The sequence below is a fragment of the Epinephelus fuscoguttatus genome, linkage group LG18 (genome assembly GCF_011397635.1).
Source record: "Epinephelus fuscoguttatus linkage group LG18, E.fuscoguttatus.final_Chr_v1".
Lineage (NCBI taxonomy): Eukaryota > Metazoa > Chordata > Actinopteri > Perciformes > Serranidae > Epinephelus > Epinephelus fuscoguttatus.
In genome coordinates, this window is record NC_064769.1 from 40,956,298 (window position 1) to 40,978,680 (window position 22,383).

The following is a 22,383-nucleotide window of genomic DNA, read 5'->3' on the forward strand; positions in this document are numbered from 1 at the left end:
AGGAGAGGAGGGAGGGGGAAGAGTCAGTGTTTCCATAGTAACACACAGAATGACTTAAAGACCAATGAGTGACGAAGAGCGTGAGTATTCATTAAACATAAGTCTCTACTTTCGATGACGATGATGAAGAGCAGCTGGTTACCTTTCTCCACCTGCTCTCGGGCCTGCTGATTGGTCATCCCAGGATAAGGACACACCCCCAGACTGAACGTCTCCCACAACAGAATCCCATAACTCCACACGTCACTGTCAGAGCTGTAACGGCCTGCGACAGCCAATCAGAGAGCACGACACATCAGTGACACATGGGTGACACACTGCTGTCACATCAGTGACACACCACTAACGTCAGTGACACATCAGTGACACACTGCTGTCACATCGGTGACACACTGCTGACATATCACTGACACACCACTAACATCAGTGACACATCAGTGACACACTGCTGTCACATCAGTGACACTGCTGACATATCACTGACACACCACTAACATCAGTGACACATCAGTGACACACTGCTGTCACATCAGTGACACACCACTAACATCAGTGACACATCAGTGACACACATGACAGAGGACTGACAGGACGTGTCAGCAGTGACGTACCGTAGTTGAGAGCCTCTGGCGCCGTCCATTTGATGGGAATCTGTTTGAGTCCAGATGAAGAATAAATCCCATCATCCTCCTGACGACTCATCCCAAAGTCACTGATCTTCAACACGCTGCCCTCTCCAACCAGACAGTTCCGCGCTGCCAGGTCCCTGACAGGGGACGGACAGAGACAGATGGGACAGACAGAGGACAGAGACAGACAGGGACAGAGACACAGACAGACAGAGACATAGAGACACAGTGTGTTTGGATCAGTCAGGTGTGATGAGGACGTTCTCTGGGATGTTGATAAAGAAGGACGGACTCTCTCTATTCTTAGTGGACGGACACTGTGGACGTCAGCGTCCACATCCCATGGACAACATCATAATTTAATGAAATGATGACGCCATGAGTTTAATGCCGTTTCTCTGTGACTCACCTGTGGATACAGTTCTTACTCTCCAGGTACGCCATGCCGGCAGCGGCGTCCACTGAGAACCGGACCAGCTGCTTCGTCTTCAACTCGTCCTTCTTCTTCCTCAGGAAGGACAGGAAGTCTCCACCTGACAGATGCAGCGAGAGTCAAACCTACAGCTGCTACAGTGACCAATCAGAAACAACCTCAGCAGGGACGAAGCTCCACCCACCAGGAACCAGCTCCATGACGATGTAGATCGGTTGGCGCTGGGTACAAACACCAATCAGCTTCACGATGTTTGGGTGATCGTACTGCTTCAGGATCCTACAGCCAATCACAGACAGGCATCATCAGACACCAGCCAATCACAGACAGGCATCACCAGACACCAGCCAATCACAGACAAGCGTCATCAGACACCAGCCAATCACAGACAAGCGTCATCAGACACCAGCCAATCACAGACAGGCATCATCAGACACCAGCCAATCACAGACAAGCGTCATCAGACACCAGCCAATCTCAGACAGGCATCATCAGACACCAGCCAATCACAGACAGGCATCATCAGACACCAGCCAATCACAGACAAACGTCATCAGACACCAGCCAATCACAGACAGGCATCATCAGACACCAGCCAATCACAGACAAACGTCATCAGACACCAGCCAATCACAGACAGGCATCATCAGACACCAGCCAATCACAGACAGGCGTCATCAGACACCAGTAACAGTATTGATGCACTGATAGATGTATTGATGTACTGATGGATGTATTGGTGTATTGATAAATGTATTGATGTATTGATGGATGTATTGATGTATTGATGGATGTATTGATGTACTGATGGATGTATTGATGTATTGATGGATGTATTGGTGTACTGATGGATGTATTGATGTATTGATGTATTGATGGATGTATTGATGTATTGATGGATGTATTGATGTACTGATGGATGTATTGATGTATTGATGGATGTATTGATGTATTGATGGATGTATTGATGTACTGATGGATGTATTGATGTATTGATGGATGTATTGATGAATGTATTGATGTATTGATAAATGTATTGATGTATTGATGAATGTATTGATGTATTGATGGATGTATTGATGTATTGATGAATGTATTGATGTACTGATGGATGTATTGATGTATTGATGGATGTATTGATGTATTGATGGATGTAGTGGTGTATTGATGGATGTATTGATGTATTGATGGATGTATTGATGTATTGATGAATGTATTGATGTACTGATGGATGTATTGATGTATTGATGTATTGATGGATGTATTGGTGTATTGATGGATGTATTGATGTACTGATGGATGTATTGATGTATTGATGGATGTATTGATGTATTGATGGATGTATTGATGTACTGATGGATGTATTGATGTATTGATGGATGTATTGATGAATGTATTGATGTATTGATAAATGTATTGATGTATTGATGTATTGATGGATGTATTGATGTATTGATGAATGTATTGATGTACTGATGGATGTATTGATGTATTGATGGATGTATTGATGTATTGATGGATGTAGTGGTGTATTGATGGATGTATTGATGTATTGATGGATGTATTGATGTATTGATGAATGTATTGATGTACTGATGGATGTATTGATGTATTGATGTATTGATGGATGTATTGGTGTATTGATGTATTGATGGATGTATTGATGGATGTATTGGTGTATTGATGGATGTATTGATGTATTGATGGATGTATTGGTGTATTGATGGATGTATTGATGTATTGATGGATGTATTGATGTATTGATGGATGTATTGATGTATTGATGGATGTATTGATGTACTGATGGATGTATTGATGTATTGATGGATGTATTGATGTATTGATGGATGTATTGATGTACTGATGGATGTATTGATGTATTGATGGATGTATTGATGAATGTATTGATGTATTGATAAATGTATTGATGTATTGATGAATGTATTGATGTATTGATGGATGTATTGATGTATTGATGAATGTATTGATGTACTGATGGATGTATTGATGTATTGATGGATGTATTGATGTATTGATGGATGTAGTGGTGTATTGATGGATGTATTGATGTATTGATGGATGTATTGATGTATTGATGAATGTATTGATGTACTGATGGATGTATTGATGTATTGATGTATTGATGGATGTATTGGTGTATTGATGTATTGATGGATGTATTGATGGATGTATTGGTGTATTGATGGATGTATTGATGTATTGATGGATGTATTGGTGTATTGATGGATGTATTGATGGATGTATTGGTGTATTGATGGATGTATTGATGGATGTATTGGTGTATTGATGGATGTATTGATGTATTGATGGATGTATTGATGGATGTATTGGTGTATTGATGGATGTATTGATGTATTGATGGATGTATTGATGGATGTATTGGTGTATTGATGGATGTATTGGTGTATTGATGGATGTATTGGTGTATTGATGGATGTATTGATGTATTGATGGATGTATTGATGTATTGATAGAGACTGACCTGGCCTCAGAGAGGAACCTGATCTTCAGCTCTGGAGGTAAATCTTCTTTGCATGTTTTGACGGCAACTGGCGTTTTGTCTCGCTGCAGCGTCCCTTTAAATACCTCACCAAAGTTACCCTGACAGCCCGCAGAGAGCAGGGCATGATGGGACATGGAGGCAGAGAGAAACATGATGAGAGCCAAACGTTATCAACCAAAGAAATAAAAACGCTACAGAACTATGGTGTGGAAACAGGAAGTGAGGTCACCTTTCCCAGCAGGTCTCCCAGCACCACATCCTCATGGTTCAGGATCCATTTCTTATCCTACAGACAGACAGAGACCTGTCACATGTTGATGTGTGTGTATGTGTATGTCAGCAGTCACAGTAACATGCATATACACTGAGACTTAGAAATGCTGGTTGCCTTGACGACTGGGTTGAGCAACACGACTCCAGACTTCTTGGTGATGACCTGTTTGGTGGAGAAATGATGCTCGATGAGCTGAGGGATGGTGGCGAAGCCCGTCCCCTCGAAACGGTACTGACTCTGTAAGGGACACAGACGCATCATCTTTTACAAAAAGTTTATCTTTATGTCATAAACAACAGCGCCCTATTTCAGAAAGCAGGCTCAACAAACTCTGAGCCTGAGCCTGATCTCTGACCTGACTGAGCCTGAGCTGAGAAACAGAACAGCTGATCAGAATCAGTTCAACCAGCCTGAGAGAGGCGCGTTCACGACGAGCACTGAAAGACATCATCAGTGGAGTAACGTGATGGAGCCCAGACACACTGGGCACAAACTCAACATCAAACACACAGATATTAAACAGACTGGTAAAAGTTTTGTTTCTACTGACTTCATTCTGTCAATATTAGGCTGAGGTTCATTTAACTGCTGTGAAATGACTTCATGTAATCCCCTTCATTCTCACATGGAGCTATTATGGGATGTTGAGTCCCATCAGTGAGCCAGTTACACCGCGGAGTCTCTGAATATATGAAAAGTATTCATGAATCACTGCATCATGTATCCACGTAGATTCATTTCTCATCAACACTGACAAACCTGCAGTTCTTTTTTTAAACATTATTTTTGGGCTTTTGTTGCCTTTAATGTCAGGACAGCATAATGTTATGGGGAGAGAGGGAACGACATGTAGCACAGGACAGCAGGCTGGGTTTGAACCCGCGGCCGCTGCGTCTGATCACGGGGCGTCCGCTCCATCCACTGAGCCACCGATGCTCCGTGGTAATTACTTTAATAATGGATTGTGATTTATGTCCAGGGAAAACCACAACAAGGGTCCAAAGTCTTTTCAGAGCCAGAGACACTTTTCTTACGGGCCGACAAACCGCTGTCTCTCTGATGTGTTCAGTGTCTCTGATGTTATAAAGAAAAGAATCAAAGGACAATGCATAAAATGTGCTGTGATGATAATGTAAATCCAGGATGTGTAATATGTGATATATGTGGGTGGAACAGATTGTTAGATAAATGATTCCAGAACGGTTCCAGAACAGCTGATCTGAGTTAGTTCAGTCAACTCTGAGTATGTTCACTCTGAGTTAAGCCGACAATAAAAAGCCATCATCAATGGAGCTCCGACTCCACGATTCACCATGGCAACAGGTCAATAAAAGACAGCGCCTCCATTTTAATCCAGTGGATGTAGAGATATTAATGCATGTGTAGCAGACGGTGCACGTTTATCTTTAAAAGAAGAGCCTGAGTCAGAGCGAGGAAAGTGTCAATAAGTTAACCATAAAGTTAATAAAAAAGTTTATTCATCATTTATCAGACTTACATTTCCTTAATGAAGATAAAGTGGTGGAATCTGACTGTGTATCAGACTGTAGATACATTACATTATATTAATAATATATCATAATATATTTGTTCAGATTTAATCTGATGGGGAAAAACACAGGAGGCAGAAGATTTCAAACATATAGGCTAGGCTATAGATCAAAGACATAAAGACATGACTGTAAACTCACAGTCTGACCCAGTAATAATATGTTTGGTGATTTGCACCTGAAAAGACGTTGAGGTTAAAATACAGTAGATTTGAAAATGTTGCACATCTATTTGTATCTTGACTCAACAGCATTCAGTGACTTTATTTCAGCTACAAATGTAGTAAATGTAAAGACAGTGAAATGCTGCACCATTGCTCACTCAGAAATATGAACATATAATCCCCAATATTAGGCTATAGGAGTTATGTTCCATCAGTGCGACCAGTGACATCAGTGATAGAGATCATTAGTCACTGATACTACGTGTCTAAAGCTTCATACCCATTTTAACATTTAAATAATTAGACCTACACATTATGTGCAATAAACATGTGGGAGCTGCTCTGACAGACTGACAGTCTGATCCTTGTGCACAGTGTTATAAAAATAATAAATATAAAAAGGACAGAGGTTTGATTCTGAGCTGAGGGTGAATTCTCGCTGTGTAATATTTGAATGTAAAGACAAAAGCTGATGTCCAAAGAAATGACTGATGTGCATAAATTACCCCTCAGGTGTTGTGGTTACGACATAAACAACAGGTGACTGTTTACGAGATAAACAACAGGTTTGTTTAGATACGTACGTCAGCGTACTGGATGATGAAGTGTCGTCTCTGCTCGTCAGAAAACACTGACAGGACGTATTCGCCCGGTTTGCCGTGGCTCTCCCTGACCAGGAAGTCTCCCTGTTGCCGTAGTAACTCCTGAGCCTCTGTGCGGGGGATGGCGCCGTGATACCACTCCTGCTCCGCCAGAGGGCGCTCTGATGTCGGGATGACATCAAAGAACTGCTGCAGGGAGGAAGACACTCTGTCAGAGCTTAAACTTTATTAACAACAAGTATCACTGCATGGAGACAGACAGGTGGGACAGACAGGTGAGACAGACAGACAGGTGAGAGAGAGATGGGACAGACGGACAGGTGGGACAGACAGACAGACAGACAGACAGACAGGTGAGGCAGGCAAACAGGTGGGACAGACAGACAGGTGAGGCAGACAGGTGGGGCAGATAGGTAGGACAGACAGACATACAGGAGAGGCAGACAGGTGGGACAGACAGACGAGTGAGGCAGACAGGTAGGACAGACCGACAGGTGAGGCAGACAGGTGGGGCAGATAGGTAGGACAGACAGACATACAGGAGAGGCAGACAGGTGGGACAGACAGACAGGTGAGGCAGACAGGTGGGACAGACAGGTGAGGCAGACAGGTGGGACAGACAGACAGGTGAGGCAGACAGGTAGGACAGACAGGTGAGGCAGACAGGTAGGACAGACAGACAGGTGGGACAGACAGGAGGGACAGACATACAGGTGAGTCAGACAGGTAGGACAGACAGACAGGTGAGGCAGACAGACAGGTGAGGCAGACAGGTGGGACAGACAGGTGAGGCAGACAGGTGAGACAGACAGACAGACAGGTAGGACAGACAGACAGGTGGGACAGACAGACAGGTGAGACAGACAGGTGAGACAGACAGACAGGTGAGAGAAACAGACAGGTGAGTCAGACAGACAGACAGGTGAGACAGAGAGTTGAGATAGACAGACAGGTGGGACAGACAGAGACAGACAGGTGGGACAGACAGACAGGTGGGACAGACAGACAGGTGAGAGAAACAGACAGACAGGTGAGTCAGACAGACAGACAGACAGACAGACAGGTGAGACAGAGAGTTGAGATAGACAGACAGGTGGGACAGACAGAGACAGACAGAGACAGACAGGTGGGACAGAGAGTTGAGATAGACAGACAGGTGGGACAGACAGAGACAGACAGGTGAGGCAGACAGGTGGGACAGACAGACAGGTGAGACAGACAGACAGACAGGTGAGACAGAGAGGTGAGATAGACAGACAGGTGGGACAGACCGACAGACAGGTGGGACAGACAGACAGACAGGTGGGACAGACAGACAGGTGGGACACACAGACAGGTGAGACAGACAGACAGACAGGTGGGACAGACAGACAGGTGAGACAGACAGACAGACAGACAGGTGGGACAGACAGACAGGTGGGACAGACAGACAGACAGGTAGGTAGGTAGGACAGACAGACAGACAGGCAGTCAGGTGAGACAGAGATGTAAGACAGAGAGGTGAGATAGACAGACAGATGAGGCAGACAGGTAGGACAGACAGACAGGTGGGACAGACAGGAGGGACAGACATACAGGTGAGTCAGACAGGTAGGACAGACAGACAGGTGAGGCAGACAGACAGGTGAGGCAGACAGGTGGGACAGACAGGTGAGGCAGACAGGTGAGACAGACAGACAGACAGGTAGGACAGACAGACAGGTGAGACAGACAGACAGGTGAGAGAAACAGACAGACAGGTGAGTCAGACAGACAGACAGACAGGTGAGACAGAGAGTTGAGATAGACAGACAGGTGGGACAGACAGAGACAGACAGGTGAGGCAGACAGGTGGGACAGACAGACAGGTGAGACAGACAGACAGACAGGTGAGACAGAGAGGTGAGATAGACAGACAGGTGGGACAGACCGACAGACAGGTGGGACAGACAGACAGACAGACAGGTGGGATAGAAAGACAGGTGGGACAGACAGACAGGTGAGACAGACAGACAGACAGGTGGGACAGACAGACAGGTGAGACAGACAGACAGACAGGTGGGACAGACAGACAGACAGACAGACAGGTGGGACAGACAGACAGACAGACAGGTGGGACAGACAGACAGACAGGCAGTCAGGTGAGACAGAGATGTAAGACAGAGAGGTGAGATAGACAGACAGGTGGGACAGACAGATAGGTGAGACAGACAGACAGACAGACAGGTGGGACAGAGATGTAAGACAGAGAGGTGAGACAGACAGACAGGTGGGACAGACAGACAGACAGGTGAGACAGACAGACAGGTGAGACAGAGAGTTGAGATAGACAGACAGGTGGGACAGACAGACAGACAGACAGGTGGGACAGACAGATAGAGACAGACAGACAGGTGGGACAGAAAGACAGGTGAGACAGACCGACAGACAGGTGGGATAGACAGACAGACAGACAGGTGAGACAGACTGACAGGTGGGACAGACCAACAGACAGGTGGGACAGACAGATACAGGTGGGACAGACAGACAGACAGACAGGTGAGACAGACCGAGGTGGAGGAGCCCAGCATGGTTTTGGGGGAGCGGATCATTCCAGCCAGAGAGTGACGCAGTGTGTCGAAGCGAGAACTTCTCTCCTTGGATTTGTCCTGGTCCGACACAGACACATCAAACAGGAAGTGACACACTGGACACAGTTTTGAATGGTGACATTATTTTGAAAGGGCAGCACTTCCTGTCAGCTGAACGCTGTACTTCTTGTACAGACATCACCTCAGATCATCCATCAATCATTAACTGCATATTTACCGTGGATCCCACTGAGCGGGCGTCGTCCTCATAAGGCAGTGCAGGGGGAGGCGGCGGTGGGGGTGGGGAGGCGGCGGCGGCAGCCATCTTGGCATCCAGCAGGGCCTTCTGGGAGGCGAGGCGGGCCTCGGAGCCGCGGAGTGATTGGACGGCATGATGAAGCTCCAGGAGAGACAGTTTCTGACTGAGCAGCAGGACACAGCTGAGGACGAGAGACACCAACAATCAGGACAGAGACACCCAGAGACAGACAGAGACAGACACAAAGACACAGAGATAGAGACAGAGAGGACAGGGAGGTTGGTCTTCGATCTGATTGGTCGTTGGCTGACTCACTCGCTCTTCCTCTCAGTGCTCTGCTGACTCGTCTGGATTTTGGTGTCGAGGTCGTCGGCCAGCGCCTCCTTCGTCCGTAGATTCTGCTGAGTCAGGGACAGCTCCTCCGTTGCCGACGACAACCTGGACAAACAACAGACGATAAGAAAATCTGTGAGGCTCGTACGGCAACACAGAGAGGACAAATTTTTATTAAAAGTTTAAAATCCTTCCCACAAGTTTCACAAAGTTTTACCATCTTTAACTTTTACTGTTTGTACTAAAATAGTGTAAACTAGTCCATACCCACTGAGTGCACAGTTGCCCACGTACAGTTTCACATGGTGTGTGTTTGGGATACAGGTCATAGGAAATCGCAGATTAAATAGTCAACTGAACCCATGAAGAAGAGCAATGTATTCAGACAGAGTGTTTGTGAGTTTGACAGTACGATTGCTTTATTGAAAGTACAGTAGTACCATTGCCAATAGTGGGATAGTTAGTGGGCTAAAACTGTACATTAGTAGTTGAGGTAGCACGTTGAAAGGCAGATAATTAAAGTGTTTATATGTTGTATTGACTTCAAAGTGGGGCGCACTGGTAGAATGACTATAATGTGACATTAATAACAACTGTAATGTGACGTTAATAACAACTGTAATGTGACATTATTAACAACTATAACGTGATGTTAATAACAACTGTAATGTGACGTTAATAACAACTGTAATGTGACATTATTAACAACTATAACGTGATGTTAATAACAACTGTAATGTGACGTTAATAACAACTGTAATGTGACATTAATAACAACTGTAATGTGACATTATTAACAACTATAACGTGATGTTAATAACAACTGTAATGTGACGTTAATAACAACTGTAATGTGACATTATTAACAACTATAACGTGACGTTAATAACAACTGTAATGTGACATTAATAACAACTGTAATGTGACGTTATTAACAACTATAATGTGACATTAATAACAACTGTAATGTGACATTATTAACAACTATAACGTGATGTTAATAACAACTGTAACGTGACATTATTAACAACTATAACGTGATGTTAATAACAACTGTAATGTGACATTATTAACTATAACGTGATGTTAATAACAACTGTAATGTGACGTTAATAGCAACTATAATGTGATGTTAATAGCAACTATAATGTGATGTTAATAGCAACTGTAATGTGACGTTAATAACAACTATAACGTGATGTTAATAACAACTGTAATGTGACGTTAATAGCAACTGTAATGTGACGTTAATAGCAACTATAATGTGACGTTAATAACAACTGTAATGTGACGTTAATAACAACTATAACGTGACATTATTAACAACTATAATGTGATGTTAATAACAACTGTAATGTGACATTAATAGCAACTATAATGTGATGTTAATAACAACTGTAATGTGACGTTAATAACAACTATAACGTGACATTATTAACAACTATAACGTGACGTTAATAACAACTATAACGTGATGTTAATAACAACTATAACGTGACATTATTAACAACTATAACGTGACGTTAACAACTATAACGTGACATTAACAACTATAACATGACATTATTAACAACTATAACGTGACGTTAATAACAACTGTAATGTGACGTTAATAACAACTGTAATGTGATGTTAATAGCAACTATAACGTGATGTTAATAACAACTGTAATGTGACGTTAATAGCAACTATAATGTGATGTTAATAACAACTGTAATGTGACGTTAATAACAACTATAACGTGACATTATTAACAACTATAACGTGATGTTAATAACAACTGTAATGTGACGTTAATAGCAACTATAATGTGATGTTAATAACAACTGTAATGTGACGTTAATAACAACTATAACGTGACATTATTAACAACTATAACGTGATGTTAATAACAACTGTAATGTGACGTTAATAGCAACTATAATGTGATGTTAATAACAACTATAATGTGACGTTAATAACAACTATAACGTGACATTATTAACAACTATAACGTAACGTTAATAACAACTATAACGTGATGTTAATAACAACTATAACGTGACGTTAACAACTATAACGTGACATTAACAACTATAACATGACATTATTAACAACTATAACGTGACGTTAATAACAACTGTAATGTGACGTTAATAACAACTATAACATGATGTTAATAACAACTGTAATGTGACGTTAATAACAACTATAACGTGACATTAACAACTATAACGTGATGTTAATAACAACTGTAACGTGACATTATTAACAACTATAACGTGACGTTAATAACAACTGTAATGTGACGTTAATAACAACTATAACATGACATTATTAACAACTATAACGTGACGTTAATAACAACTGTAATGTGACGTTAATAACAACTATAACATGATGTTAATAACAACTGTAATGTGACGTTAATAACAACTATAACGTGACATTAACAACTATAACGTGATGTTAATAACAACTGTAACGTGACATTATTAACAACTATAACGTGATGTTAATAACAACTATAACGTGACATTATTAACAACTATAACGTGACGTTAATAACTGTAATGTGATGTTAATAACAACTATAACATGACATTATTAACAACTATAACGTGATGTTAATAACAACTGTAATGTGACGTTAATAACAACTATAACGTGACATTATTAACAACTATAACATGACGTTAATAACAACTGTAATGTGATGTTAATAACTATAATGTGACGTTAATAACTATAATGAGGACAGTGTGGACATGAGGACATGAGACAGTGAGGACATAAGGACATGAGACAGTGAGGACATCAGGACAGTGAGGACATAAGGACATGAGACAGTGAGGACATGACAGGGATGCAAACAGCAAATGGTGAAAAAAGAGAGAAGGATACGAACCCCCTAGGGTGGTCCGGGGGCATGCTCTCCCGTGAAGAAATTTTTTGAAATATCAGCTTTAAAGGGTGCATATATAGTCAGTTTCAGCATCAGACCTAACCCCAGACCTAACCCTAGCCCTACAGATAGTAAGGAAGCAGTGCTGACGAGAGAAACTTCTATTCTAAGACAACTGAGGGGCCTACTCAATAAGAGACAGAGGTTAAGTTGTAAATTGTGTCCTTAAATGTACAATGTCCTCTTCCTCAATACTGAAAAAAAACATCCTCAGTCTGCCTAGTGAGGTCATACCGGCCAATATTTCCTCTGGATTCAATTAGCAAATAGGCCTACAGGCCTGCCTCCAATATTGGCAGGGGAAAATTGGAAAATTGAAGTGCCACAAGGGGGCAACATTTACATTGACATTGATCCTGCAACGTTTCCTGTATCATGATAATTCGTTGCACTTTCCAAAAAATGAAATGTACTGGTAATTGGTGGATCTTTCTTTTACTTTGAACAGCATGGTAATGTATTTAACAAGGAAAACTTCTATGTGTTAAACAAGAGCCAGCCAACGAAAAAAACAATGTTTTTACCTCAGATGATCTCAACATCAGTCATCAGTCATCAGTCATCAAATTGTTTCAGCTGCGTCATCGCGCAGCTCTATTGAAGCCGTGGATGCCTTACCAATGACCAATCATAGCGCTTAAATGATACACATCATCAGCACATGATGTGCCCTCGCGACAGATGCTGCTGACAGTTGGTTTTTTTCAGTTGTAGATTTGTTTTGCTCAGTGCAGTTCACTCATACGAGTGAGGTTCATTCTCACTGCCACGATGCGGAAATGCGGGACGAACTTGCGGAATACTCACGCAGCGCTTTTCCGCGCTCAAACCATACACACAGGCGCGGTACGGACACGGTGCGGAATTTCGTGTTGTTGTGTTCCAAGTCCGCGCTGCGTGAACAGGTGTGGGTGAACATGGACGAGAGTAGCAGCAGCAGCGAGCTAGCAAGCTAACGTTTAACAAGAGTCAGCATCAACTTTCTTTAGCACTTACCACTCTCACTGCAGCCACCAAGCTGGACAATGGACTGCCAGACGTTGTCCTTGAATTAACTGTTCATAAAATCATCCCATCTGTTATCAAAAAGGACGGGGTGCTGTGAAACAAGGTTTATCAATCTTTCTCCCATACTGTCCTGCCTGACTGGATTTCGGACTCTCCCGGGTCTGCGCGACTATAAACAAACAATTTCATTGGCCCAGCTGTGTAGTTCTGCCGGCGAATTCTGTGGGTGGTCAAAGTCTTTTTTCACCGCACGAAAGTTCCGCCCCGATGTGCAAACTTCCATAAGAACGAATGAAATCAATTTTCATATTTTTTCACGAGAATAATCCGCGCAGATATTCGCCCTCAGTGAGGATGGACAGGATTACCCCCCCCCCCCAGACCTGAACGATTCACACAAGTCACCCAAATGGCCACGATAAAAGCGAGTTGCGCTTTTCGGGACGCTGTTTGCATCCCTGACATGAGACAGTGAGCACATGAGGACAGTGAGGACAGTGAGGACATGAGACAGTGAGGACAGTGAGGACATAAGACAGTGAGGACAGTGAGGACATGAGACAGTGAGGACATAAGACAGTGAGAACATGAGACAGTGAGGATATGACACAGTGAGGACATCAGGACAGTGAGGACAGTGAGTAACAGGATGTGGTCTGAAACTCTGTATGATGAAGCTTTGTGAAAACAGGTAGTAGAGACTTTTAATTTGGCAGACAACAGGAAACAGTGGTGACTCTTTTATTTTGAAGGAGCTCACATGGCCTGCAGGCTGTCTGCCGTCAGCGTGTTCCACAGGATCTCATTGGCTGGCAGGTTGTCCGTTTCGTCCAACAGAGACGCATCGAACTCCACGCTCGCCTCTGGAGTCTCCGGAGACCTGGGGGAGGGGGGGGGGCGATGTTACTACAGTAACTATGAGCGGCACAAACTATTACCACGGTAACCACCATGTGATTGGTTTGATGTGATGTGATTTTCTGACCTGTAGGCATCGATGAAGTGTTGGTACTCTGCCAACGGGTCGATCTGCTCCACCGCCGCTGAAATCTCCTGATGAACCTTCACGATCTCCTCCGTCAGAAGACTGCTGATCTCACAGTACTCCTCCAGGATACTCTTACTGCAGTAACACAGATATATCTACAGCACTCCTCCAGGATACTCTTACTGCAGTAACACACAGATATATCTACAGCACTCCTCCAGGATACTCTTACTGCAGTAACACAGATATATCTACAGCACTCCTCCAGGATACTCTTACTGCAGTAACACAGATATATCTACAGCACTCCTCCAGGATACTCTTACTGCAGTAACACAGATATATCTACAGCACTCCTCCAGGATACTCTTACTGCAGTAACACAGATATATCTACAGCACTCCTCCAGGATACTCTTACTGCAGTAACACACACATATATCTACAGCACTCCTCCAGGATACTCTTACTGCAGTAATACAGATATATCTACAGCACTCCTCCAGGATACTCTTACTGCAGTAACACAGATATATCTACAGCACTCCTCCAGGATACTCTTACTGCAGTAACACAGATATATCTACAGCACTCCTCCAGGATACTCTTACTGCAGTAACACACAGATATATCTACAGCACTCCTCCAGGATACTCTTACTGCAGTAACACAGATATATCTACAGCACTCCTCCAGGATACTCTTACTGCAGTAACACAGATATATCTACAGCACTCCTCCAGGATACTCTTACTGCAGTAACACACAGATATATCTACAGCACTCCTCCAGGATACTCTTACTGCAGTAACACACAGATATATCTACAGCACTCCTCCAGGATACTCTTACTGCAGTAACACAGATATATCTACAGCACTCCTCCAGGATACTCTTACTGCAGTAACACAGATATATCTACAGCACTCCTCCAGGATACTCTTACTGCAGTAACACACAGATATATCTACAGCACTCCTCCAGGATACTCTTACTGCAGTAATACACATATATATCTACAGCACTCCTCCAGGATACTCTTACTGCAGTAACACAGATATATCTACAGCACTCCTCCAGGATACTCTTACTGCAGTAACACAGATATATCTACAGCACTCCTCCAGGATACTCTTACTGCAGTAACACAGATATATCTACAGCACTCCTCCAGGATACTCTTACTGCAGTAACACAGATATATCTACAGCACTCCTCCAGGATACTCTTACTGCAGTAATACACATATATATCTACAGCACTCCTCCAGGATACTCTTACTGCAGTAACACAGATATATCTACAGCACTCCTCCAGGATACTCTTACTGCAGTAACACAGATATATCTACAGCACTCCTCCAGGATACTCTTACTGCAGTAACACACACACATATATCTACAGCACTCCTCCAGGATACTCTTACTGCAGTAACACACACATATATCTACAGCACTCCTCCAGGATACTCTTACTGCAGTAACACACACATATATCTACAGCACTCCTCCAGGATACTCTTACTGCAGTAATACACATATATATCTACAGCACTCCTCCAGGATACTCTTACTGCAGTAACACAGATATATCTACAGCACTCCTCCAGGATACTCTTACTGCAGTAACACAGATATATCTACAGCACTCCTCCAGGATACTCTTACTGCAGTAACACACATATATCTACAGCACTCCTCCAGGATACTCTTACTGCAGTAACACACACATATATCTACAGCACTCCTCCAGGATACTCTTACTGCAGTAACACACACATATATCTACAGCACTCCTCCAGGATACTCTTACTGCAGTAACACAGATATATCTACAGCACTCCTCCAGGATACTCTTACTGCAGTAACACACACATATATCTACAGCACTCCTCCAGGATACTCTTACTGCAGTAACACACACATATATCTACAGTATACTTTGCTCTGTGGTGTGGTGGTGTTTTGGTGGTCATGTGACTCACAGTGCGAGCGTCATGTCCTCCTGCATCCTCTGCAGAGCATCGAGCAGTGCAGGTGCGGCGTGGCGGCGGTGTTCGTCCTGCTGTGTGCGAGCACCGCACACTGCCAACACATACTGGTTGTGAAGGTTGTGGAGCTTCGCCGTGGCTTTGTCGTATCGCTCCCGGGCACGCTCCGCCTCCCGGCCTGTGATTGGACAGGAAACATTTGAGGAACGGATCATAAAGAAACATCAGCAGCAACATGTCACGTGTCCTGATCACATGAGGAAACATTTCATAAACCTTTAGCCAGTGCCTCTCGGTACTTCTCTTTGGCGTTGTTGGCGTCACGACTCAGCTGACGATACGTCGCCTTCAGCTTGTCCAGGTCACTCCTGGTTACCTGGCAACAACAAAACAAAGGGACACTGTCCAGCTGCAGAACAATACCTGACACTTCAGCTCGTCCACTGTCTCCACACGCACACGCACACACCTTGTAGTTGTGGCTCTCCAGCTGCTGATGAAGACTCTGGTAGCTCTTCTTCACCTGCTGCTTGTCTCTGATCAGTGTGGCCAGGCGGTGCAGAGGACCCGAGTTCAGATCATCAGCGTGACTCCTCATGATGCGACCCAATGCCTCCGTCTGACGGACCACCTGAGACCACGACTGACGGAGACACAGAGACACTGGGTGAGACACTGAGACCAGGACGGACACTGAGACCAGGACAGACAGTGGGACAGAGACAGAAAGTGGGACAGAGTGATTTCACCTTGCTCACAGTGCTGACGTAATCAGCAGCTTCCTGTTTCTCAGTTTGCTGAGTCATGCTGAGCAGCAGAGCAGCGTATTCTTTATCGCTCTTCACTCGCAGAGTCATGAAACGCTTCACCGTCTCCAGCAGCTAGAGGGGCGACACAGAGACATGTTCACACAGCGTCACATGGAGGACACGAAGGACAGCAATACAACTATTCACAGATGGTACCTTATTGTGACGCTACACTAACTAGAGAGCGTCTGCGTTACATCGTACAGAACTAGAGAGCGTCTGAATTACATCGTACAGAACTAGAGAGCGTCTGCATTACATCATACAGAACTAGAGAGCGTCTGAATTACATCGTACAGAACTAGAGAGCGTCTGCATTACATCGTACAGAACTAGAGAGCGTCTGAATTACATCGTACAGAACTAGAGAGCGTCAGCATTACATCGTACAGAATTAGAGAGCGTCTGCATTACATCGTACAGAACTAGAGAGCGTCTGAATTACATCATATAGAACTAGAGAGCGTCTGAATTACATCGTACAGAACTAGAGAGCGTCAGCATTACATCGTACAGAACTAGAGAGCGTCTGCATTACATCGTACAGAACTAGAGAGCGTCTGAATTACATCGTACAGAACTAGAGAGCGTCAGCATTACATCGTACAGAATTAGAGAGCGTCTGCATTACATCGTACAGAACTAGAGAGCGTCTGCATTACATCGTACAGAACTAGAGAGCGTCTGAATTACATCGTACAGAACTAGAGAGCGTCAGCATTACATCGTACAGAACTAGAGAGTGTCTGCATTACATCATATAGAACTAGAGAGCGTCTGCATTACATCGTACAGAACTAGAGAGCGTCTGCATTACATCGTACAGAACTAGAGAGCGTCTGCATTACATCGTACAGAACTAGAGAGCGTCTGCGTTACATCATACAGAACTAGAGAGCGTCTGCATTACATCGTACAGAACTAGAGAGCGTCTGCATTACATCGTACAGAACTAGAGAGCGTCTGCATTACATCGTACAGAACTAGAGAGCGTCTGCATTACATCGTACAGAACTAGAGAGCGTCTGCGTTACATCGTACAGAACTAGAGAGCGTCAGCATTACATCGTACAGAACTAGAGAGCGTCTGCGTTACATCGTACAGAACTAGAGAGCGTCTGCATTACATCGCACAGAACTAGAGAGCTGTCTGCATTACATCGTACAGAACTAGAGAGTGTCTGCATTACATCCTACAGAACTAGAGAGCGTCTGCATTACATCGCATACAGAACTAGAGAGCGTCTGCATTACATCATATAGAACTAGAGAGCGTCTGCATTACATCGTACAGAACTAGAGAGCGTCTGCGTTACATCGTACAGAACTAGAGAGCGTCTGCATTACATCGTACAGAACTAGAGAGCGTCTGAATTACATCGTACAGAACTAGAGAGCGTCAGCATTACATCGTACAGAACTAGAGAGCGTCTGAATTACATCGTACAGAACTAAAGAGCGTCAGCATTACATCGTACAGAACTAGAGAGCGTCTGCATTACATCGTACAGAACTAGAGAGCGTCTGAATTACATCGTACAGAACTAGAGAGCGTCTGCATTACATCGTACAGAACTAGAGAGCGTCTGAATTACATCGTACAGAACTAGAGAGCGTCTGCATTACATCGTACAGAACTAGAGAGTGTCTGCATTACATCATATAGAACTAGAGAGTGTCTGCATTCCATCGTACAGAACTAGAGAGTGTCTGCATTACATCATATAGAACTAGAGAGCGTCTGCATTACATCGTACAGAACTAGAGAGCGTCTGAATTACATCATATAGAACTAGAGAGCGTCTGCATTACATCGTACAGAACTAGAGAGTGTCTGCATTACATCGTACAGAACTAGAGAGTGTCTGCATTACATCGTACAGAACTAGAGAGCGTCTGCATTACATCGTACAGAACTAGAGAGCGTCTGAATTACATCATATAGAACTAGAGAGCGTCTGCATTACATCGTACAGAACTAGAGAGCGTCTGCATTACATCGTACAGAACTAGAGAGCGTCTGCATTACATCGTACAGAACTAGAGAGCGTCTGCATTACATCGTACAGAACTAGAGAGCGTCTGCATTACATCATATAGAACTAGAGAGCGTCTGCATTACATCGTACAGAACTAGAGAGTGTCTGCATTACATCATATAGAACTAGAGAGTGTCTGCATTACATCATATAGAACTAGAGAGTGTCTGCATTACATCATATAGAACTAGAGAGCGTCTGCATTACATCGTACAGAACTAGAGGGCATTTGCATTACAGGGTACAGAACTAGAGAGCGTCTGCGTTACATCGTACAGAACTAGAGAGCATTTGCATTACAGGGTACAGACCTACAGAGTGTCTGCGTTACATCGTACAGAACTAGAGAGCGTCTGCGTTACATCGTACAGAACTAGAGAGCATTTGCATTACAGGGTACAGACCTACAGAGCGTCTGCATTACATCGTACAGAACTAGAGAGCGTCTGCGTTACATCGTACAGAACTAGAGAGCATTTGCATTACAGGGTACAGACCTACAGAGCGTCTGCATTACATCGTACAGAACTAGAGAGCGTCTGCATTACATCGTACAGAACTAGAGGGCATCTGCATTATAGGGTACAGACCTACAGAGCATCTGCATTACATCGTACAGAACTAGAGGGCATCTGCATTATAGGGTACAGAACTAGAGAGCGTCTGCATTACATCGTACAGAACTAGAGGGCATCTGCATTACAGGGTACAGACCTACAGAGCGTCTGCATTACATCGTACAGAACTAGAGAGCGTCTGCGTTACATCACAGAGAACTTGAGAGCGTCTGTCCAGACCAAAGTGAAATCTACATGTTCTGCAGCTGAGCAGCTAACGACCTTACTAGCCTGCTAACTGACATTTGCGTTGCAGAATGAAGGTCCTTCAGGTTTTTCAGTCTTTACTTGTGTAGCTGCTTTCTGCTCTGCCTATGACACAACGGCTAAATAACTGCTTCATGCAAGATGTGATTGGCTGTGTAGAAATGCTGTCTCCATCTACAGAGACGGACTCAGAGCGATGTGAGTTTATTCTCTCAGAGGACACAGAAAGTGGCTCACAGTGCAGATCTGTCCCTGTACTGTACCTTTAACTCCCAGTCCTGCAGCTTCAATAATCCCTCATGGGAATTCCTCAGATCCCGACCGAACCCCATCCTGGATCACACACACGCACACACACACACACACACTCTCTCTCTCTCTGTCTAACGGCGAGGGCGAGCAGGGAATGATTTCATGGTTGTCTGTGGAGACAGAACAGAGATTATTGGAGTAACACACATATTAATACATGAAGCAGCTCATAATAATTTGGACTTTAGGAAAATAAAGCTGCTTTATTTTGTCTTCAGAGCCCACTGACAAAACCAGTGATTTAACATCAGTGGACACGGAGCTGCTGGTCTGCTGCTGCCTCCATCAGTTAGTGTGTCTGTGTTACTGTGTAACTTTGGTGTTATAAAGGGTTAATTCCTTACAATTCTCCAACTTCTTGACTGACTACCAAACTTTCCAAACTCATCTGTTTCAATAATAAAGATATATATAGATATAATAAATATAAGTCTGCCCAGAGAGAAGGTGAATGATTCATGATCCTGATTAAAAATACCTCTCAGATTCCTGTACAGCTCCACTCAGACATCCTCCTTCTGACCTCTGTCACAACTTACTAACACTTCTTAAACTTCTTCACAGACACCTCAGAAACATCCCCTGACCCCGAGGGACACCCAACATCTCCCACAGCCCGTCTGAGTCCCGGAACCGCGTCCAAATACTGGCAGTCCGGTTCACTTTGGGTCCAAACCCACTGGAGTAAAACTGAAGCTAGGCTAACGCTAGCCGCTAGCTTCTTCTCTTTAAAAGAAATGGGAGCTGAAGCTAACAGGCTAACAGGATAACGGCTGCTGAGAGGAAGCTAACAGGCTAACAGGATAACGGCTGCTGCGAGGAAGCTAACAGGCTAACAGCGGCTGATAAACTTTATCTAAACAAACAAACAAACAAGTAAACAAACGGACAAAAACAAACCTCCGTTAATGTGTCGGTGTTTTTCTGCTCGTTTCTCCGGTGAGTAAAGAAAAGATGAAGGCAGCAGACTGAGGAGGAGGAGGAGGAGGAGGAGCAGCGGTGGGACAGTCGGGAGGAGGTTCGCTGTTTTTCCACTTCTTCCAGCCGCACTAACACACCGGGAAACGGTCTCTGTTCGGCGGCACACTCGCTGTCCTGTCACCGCGGTCCTCTGCCGTCCTCCGCCGGACTCATTCCCTCCTCTTCTCTGGGTTTTTCTCCTCCGGTTCCCCGGATACTCCTCCGGTCGTCCGGCTGCAGGGCTAACGGCTAAGAGCTAACAGGGAGGGGCTTCCGCCGGAAATGGAAAAGGGGGAAAGGGGAGGGGGGTATATGTATGCGACACTGAGGGACAAACACAGAGTTAATGAGCTATAACAACAATAATAATAACAATAACCAAAATAATAAGACAAATTAATACATACGTAAGTATAACTATATTTCCATATATATATTGTGGGGAGAATCATGAAATCTGTTTTGAAAGAAAATAAAAAATAATAATAATTGTCCTGGCCGGCACGGTGGTGTGGTGGTTAGCACTGTCGCCTCACAGCAAGAGGGTTGCCGGTTCGATCCCGGGCGTGGGAGCCCTTCTGTGTGGAGTTTGCATGTTCTCCCTGTGTCAGCGTGGGTTCTCTCCGGGCACTCCGGCTTCCTCCCACAGTCCAAAGACATGCAGGTTAATTGGTGACTCTAAATTGTCCGTAGGTGTGAATGTGAGTGTGAATGGTTGTCTGTCTCTATGTGTCAGTCCTGCGATAGTCTGGTGACCTGTCCAGGGTGAACCCTGCCTCTCACCCAGTGTCAGCTGGGATAGGCTCCACCCCCCCGCGACCCTCAAGAGGATGAAGCGGTTAGAAGATGAATGAATGAATAATTGTCCTTAACTCTTTACAGTCTGGATCAACTCCGTTTTGACCTTTGACACCTGAGAAAATCAGTTTTTCATTTAAAGACATGAACAATAAGCAAAATATGAGTAAAATATCATATATTTATCAAAAACAGAATCAGCTTTGAGCTCTTAAGACCTTTAACAGTGAAGCAATGTTGCTTCAGTTGTTGCAGAAAATGTTCAAAGATGGGTTTGGAGTCTGTCCAGGTCTTCTTGTGAATGTGAAATTTTCCTAGAAAAAGAAGTAGCTGTACAAAACAATAAAGTCTTTCTCTTTCTCCTTGTCTTCAAAACAAATAAAAATGTCTTTTTC

At 43.8% G+C, this 22,383-nt stretch overlaps 1 protein-coding gene and 1 long non-coding RNA gene across 4 annotated transcripts in view; one reads left to right on the top strand and one right to left on the bottom strand.

Annotated features, from left to right (window-relative positions):
- The window catches only part of fer (fer (fps/fes related) tyrosine kinase), a 22,845-nt gene extending 1,388 nt beyond the window's left edge, over window positions 1-21,457 (bottom strand). Inside the window, exons 1-19 of one of the 2 annotated variants that reach the window (XM_049604825.1) lie at window positions 21,131-21,457; window positions 20,182-20,340; window positions 16,996-17,127; window positions 16,716-16,889; window positions 16,523-16,622; window positions 16,241-16,424; window positions 14,255-14,392; window positions 14,030-14,149; window positions 9,300-9,422; window positions 8,964-9,165; window positions 8,705-8,803; window positions 6,159-6,362; window positions 3,975-4,097; window positions 3,816-3,872; window positions 3,566-3,684; window positions 1,247-1,341; window positions 1,039-1,162; window positions 612-766; window positions 143-265 (exon numbers count right to left, since the gene is read on the bottom strand). In XM_049604825.1, coding sequence (XP_049460782.1) covers window positions 143-265; window positions 612-766; window positions 1,039-1,162; window positions 1,247-1,341; window positions 3,566-3,684; window positions 3,816-3,872; window positions 3,975-4,097; window positions 6,159-6,362; window positions 8,705-8,803; window positions 8,964-9,165; window positions 9,300-9,422; window positions 14,030-14,149; window positions 14,255-14,392; window positions 16,241-16,424; window positions 16,523-16,622; window positions 16,716-16,889; window positions 16,996-17,127; window positions 20,182-20,250 — 2,341 coding nt within the window. In that variant the 5' untranslated portion in view covers window positions 20,251-20,340; window positions 21,131-21,457. Of the gene's footprint in view, window positions 1-142; window positions 266-611; window positions 767-1,038; window positions 1,163-1,246; window positions 1,342-3,565; window positions 3,685-3,815; window positions 3,873-3,974; window positions 4,098-6,158; window positions 6,366-8,704; window positions 8,804-8,963; window positions 9,166-9,299; window positions 9,423-14,029; window positions 14,150-14,254; window positions 14,393-16,240; window positions 16,425-16,522; window positions 16,623-16,715; window positions 16,890-16,995; window positions 17,128-20,181; window positions 20,341-21,130 lie in introns of both variants that reach the window. The other variant, XM_049604824.1, reaches the window with a different exon arrangement.
- Window positions 6,459-8,201, top strand: LOC125906323 (uncharacterized). Of its 2 annotated transcripts, XR_007451773.1 has the most exons (4): window positions 6,459-6,730; window positions 6,787-7,060; window positions 7,186-7,478; window positions 8,121-8,178. It is a non-coding gene; the product is annotated as an uncharacterized LOC125906323 (long non-coding RNA). The 2 variants fall into 2 exon arrangements; XR_007451772.1 differs by lacking the exon at window positions 7,186-7,478 and having other exon boundaries at window positions 6,787-6,996; window positions 7,857-8,201.
- Window positions 21,458-22,383: the final 926 nt, after the last annotated feature.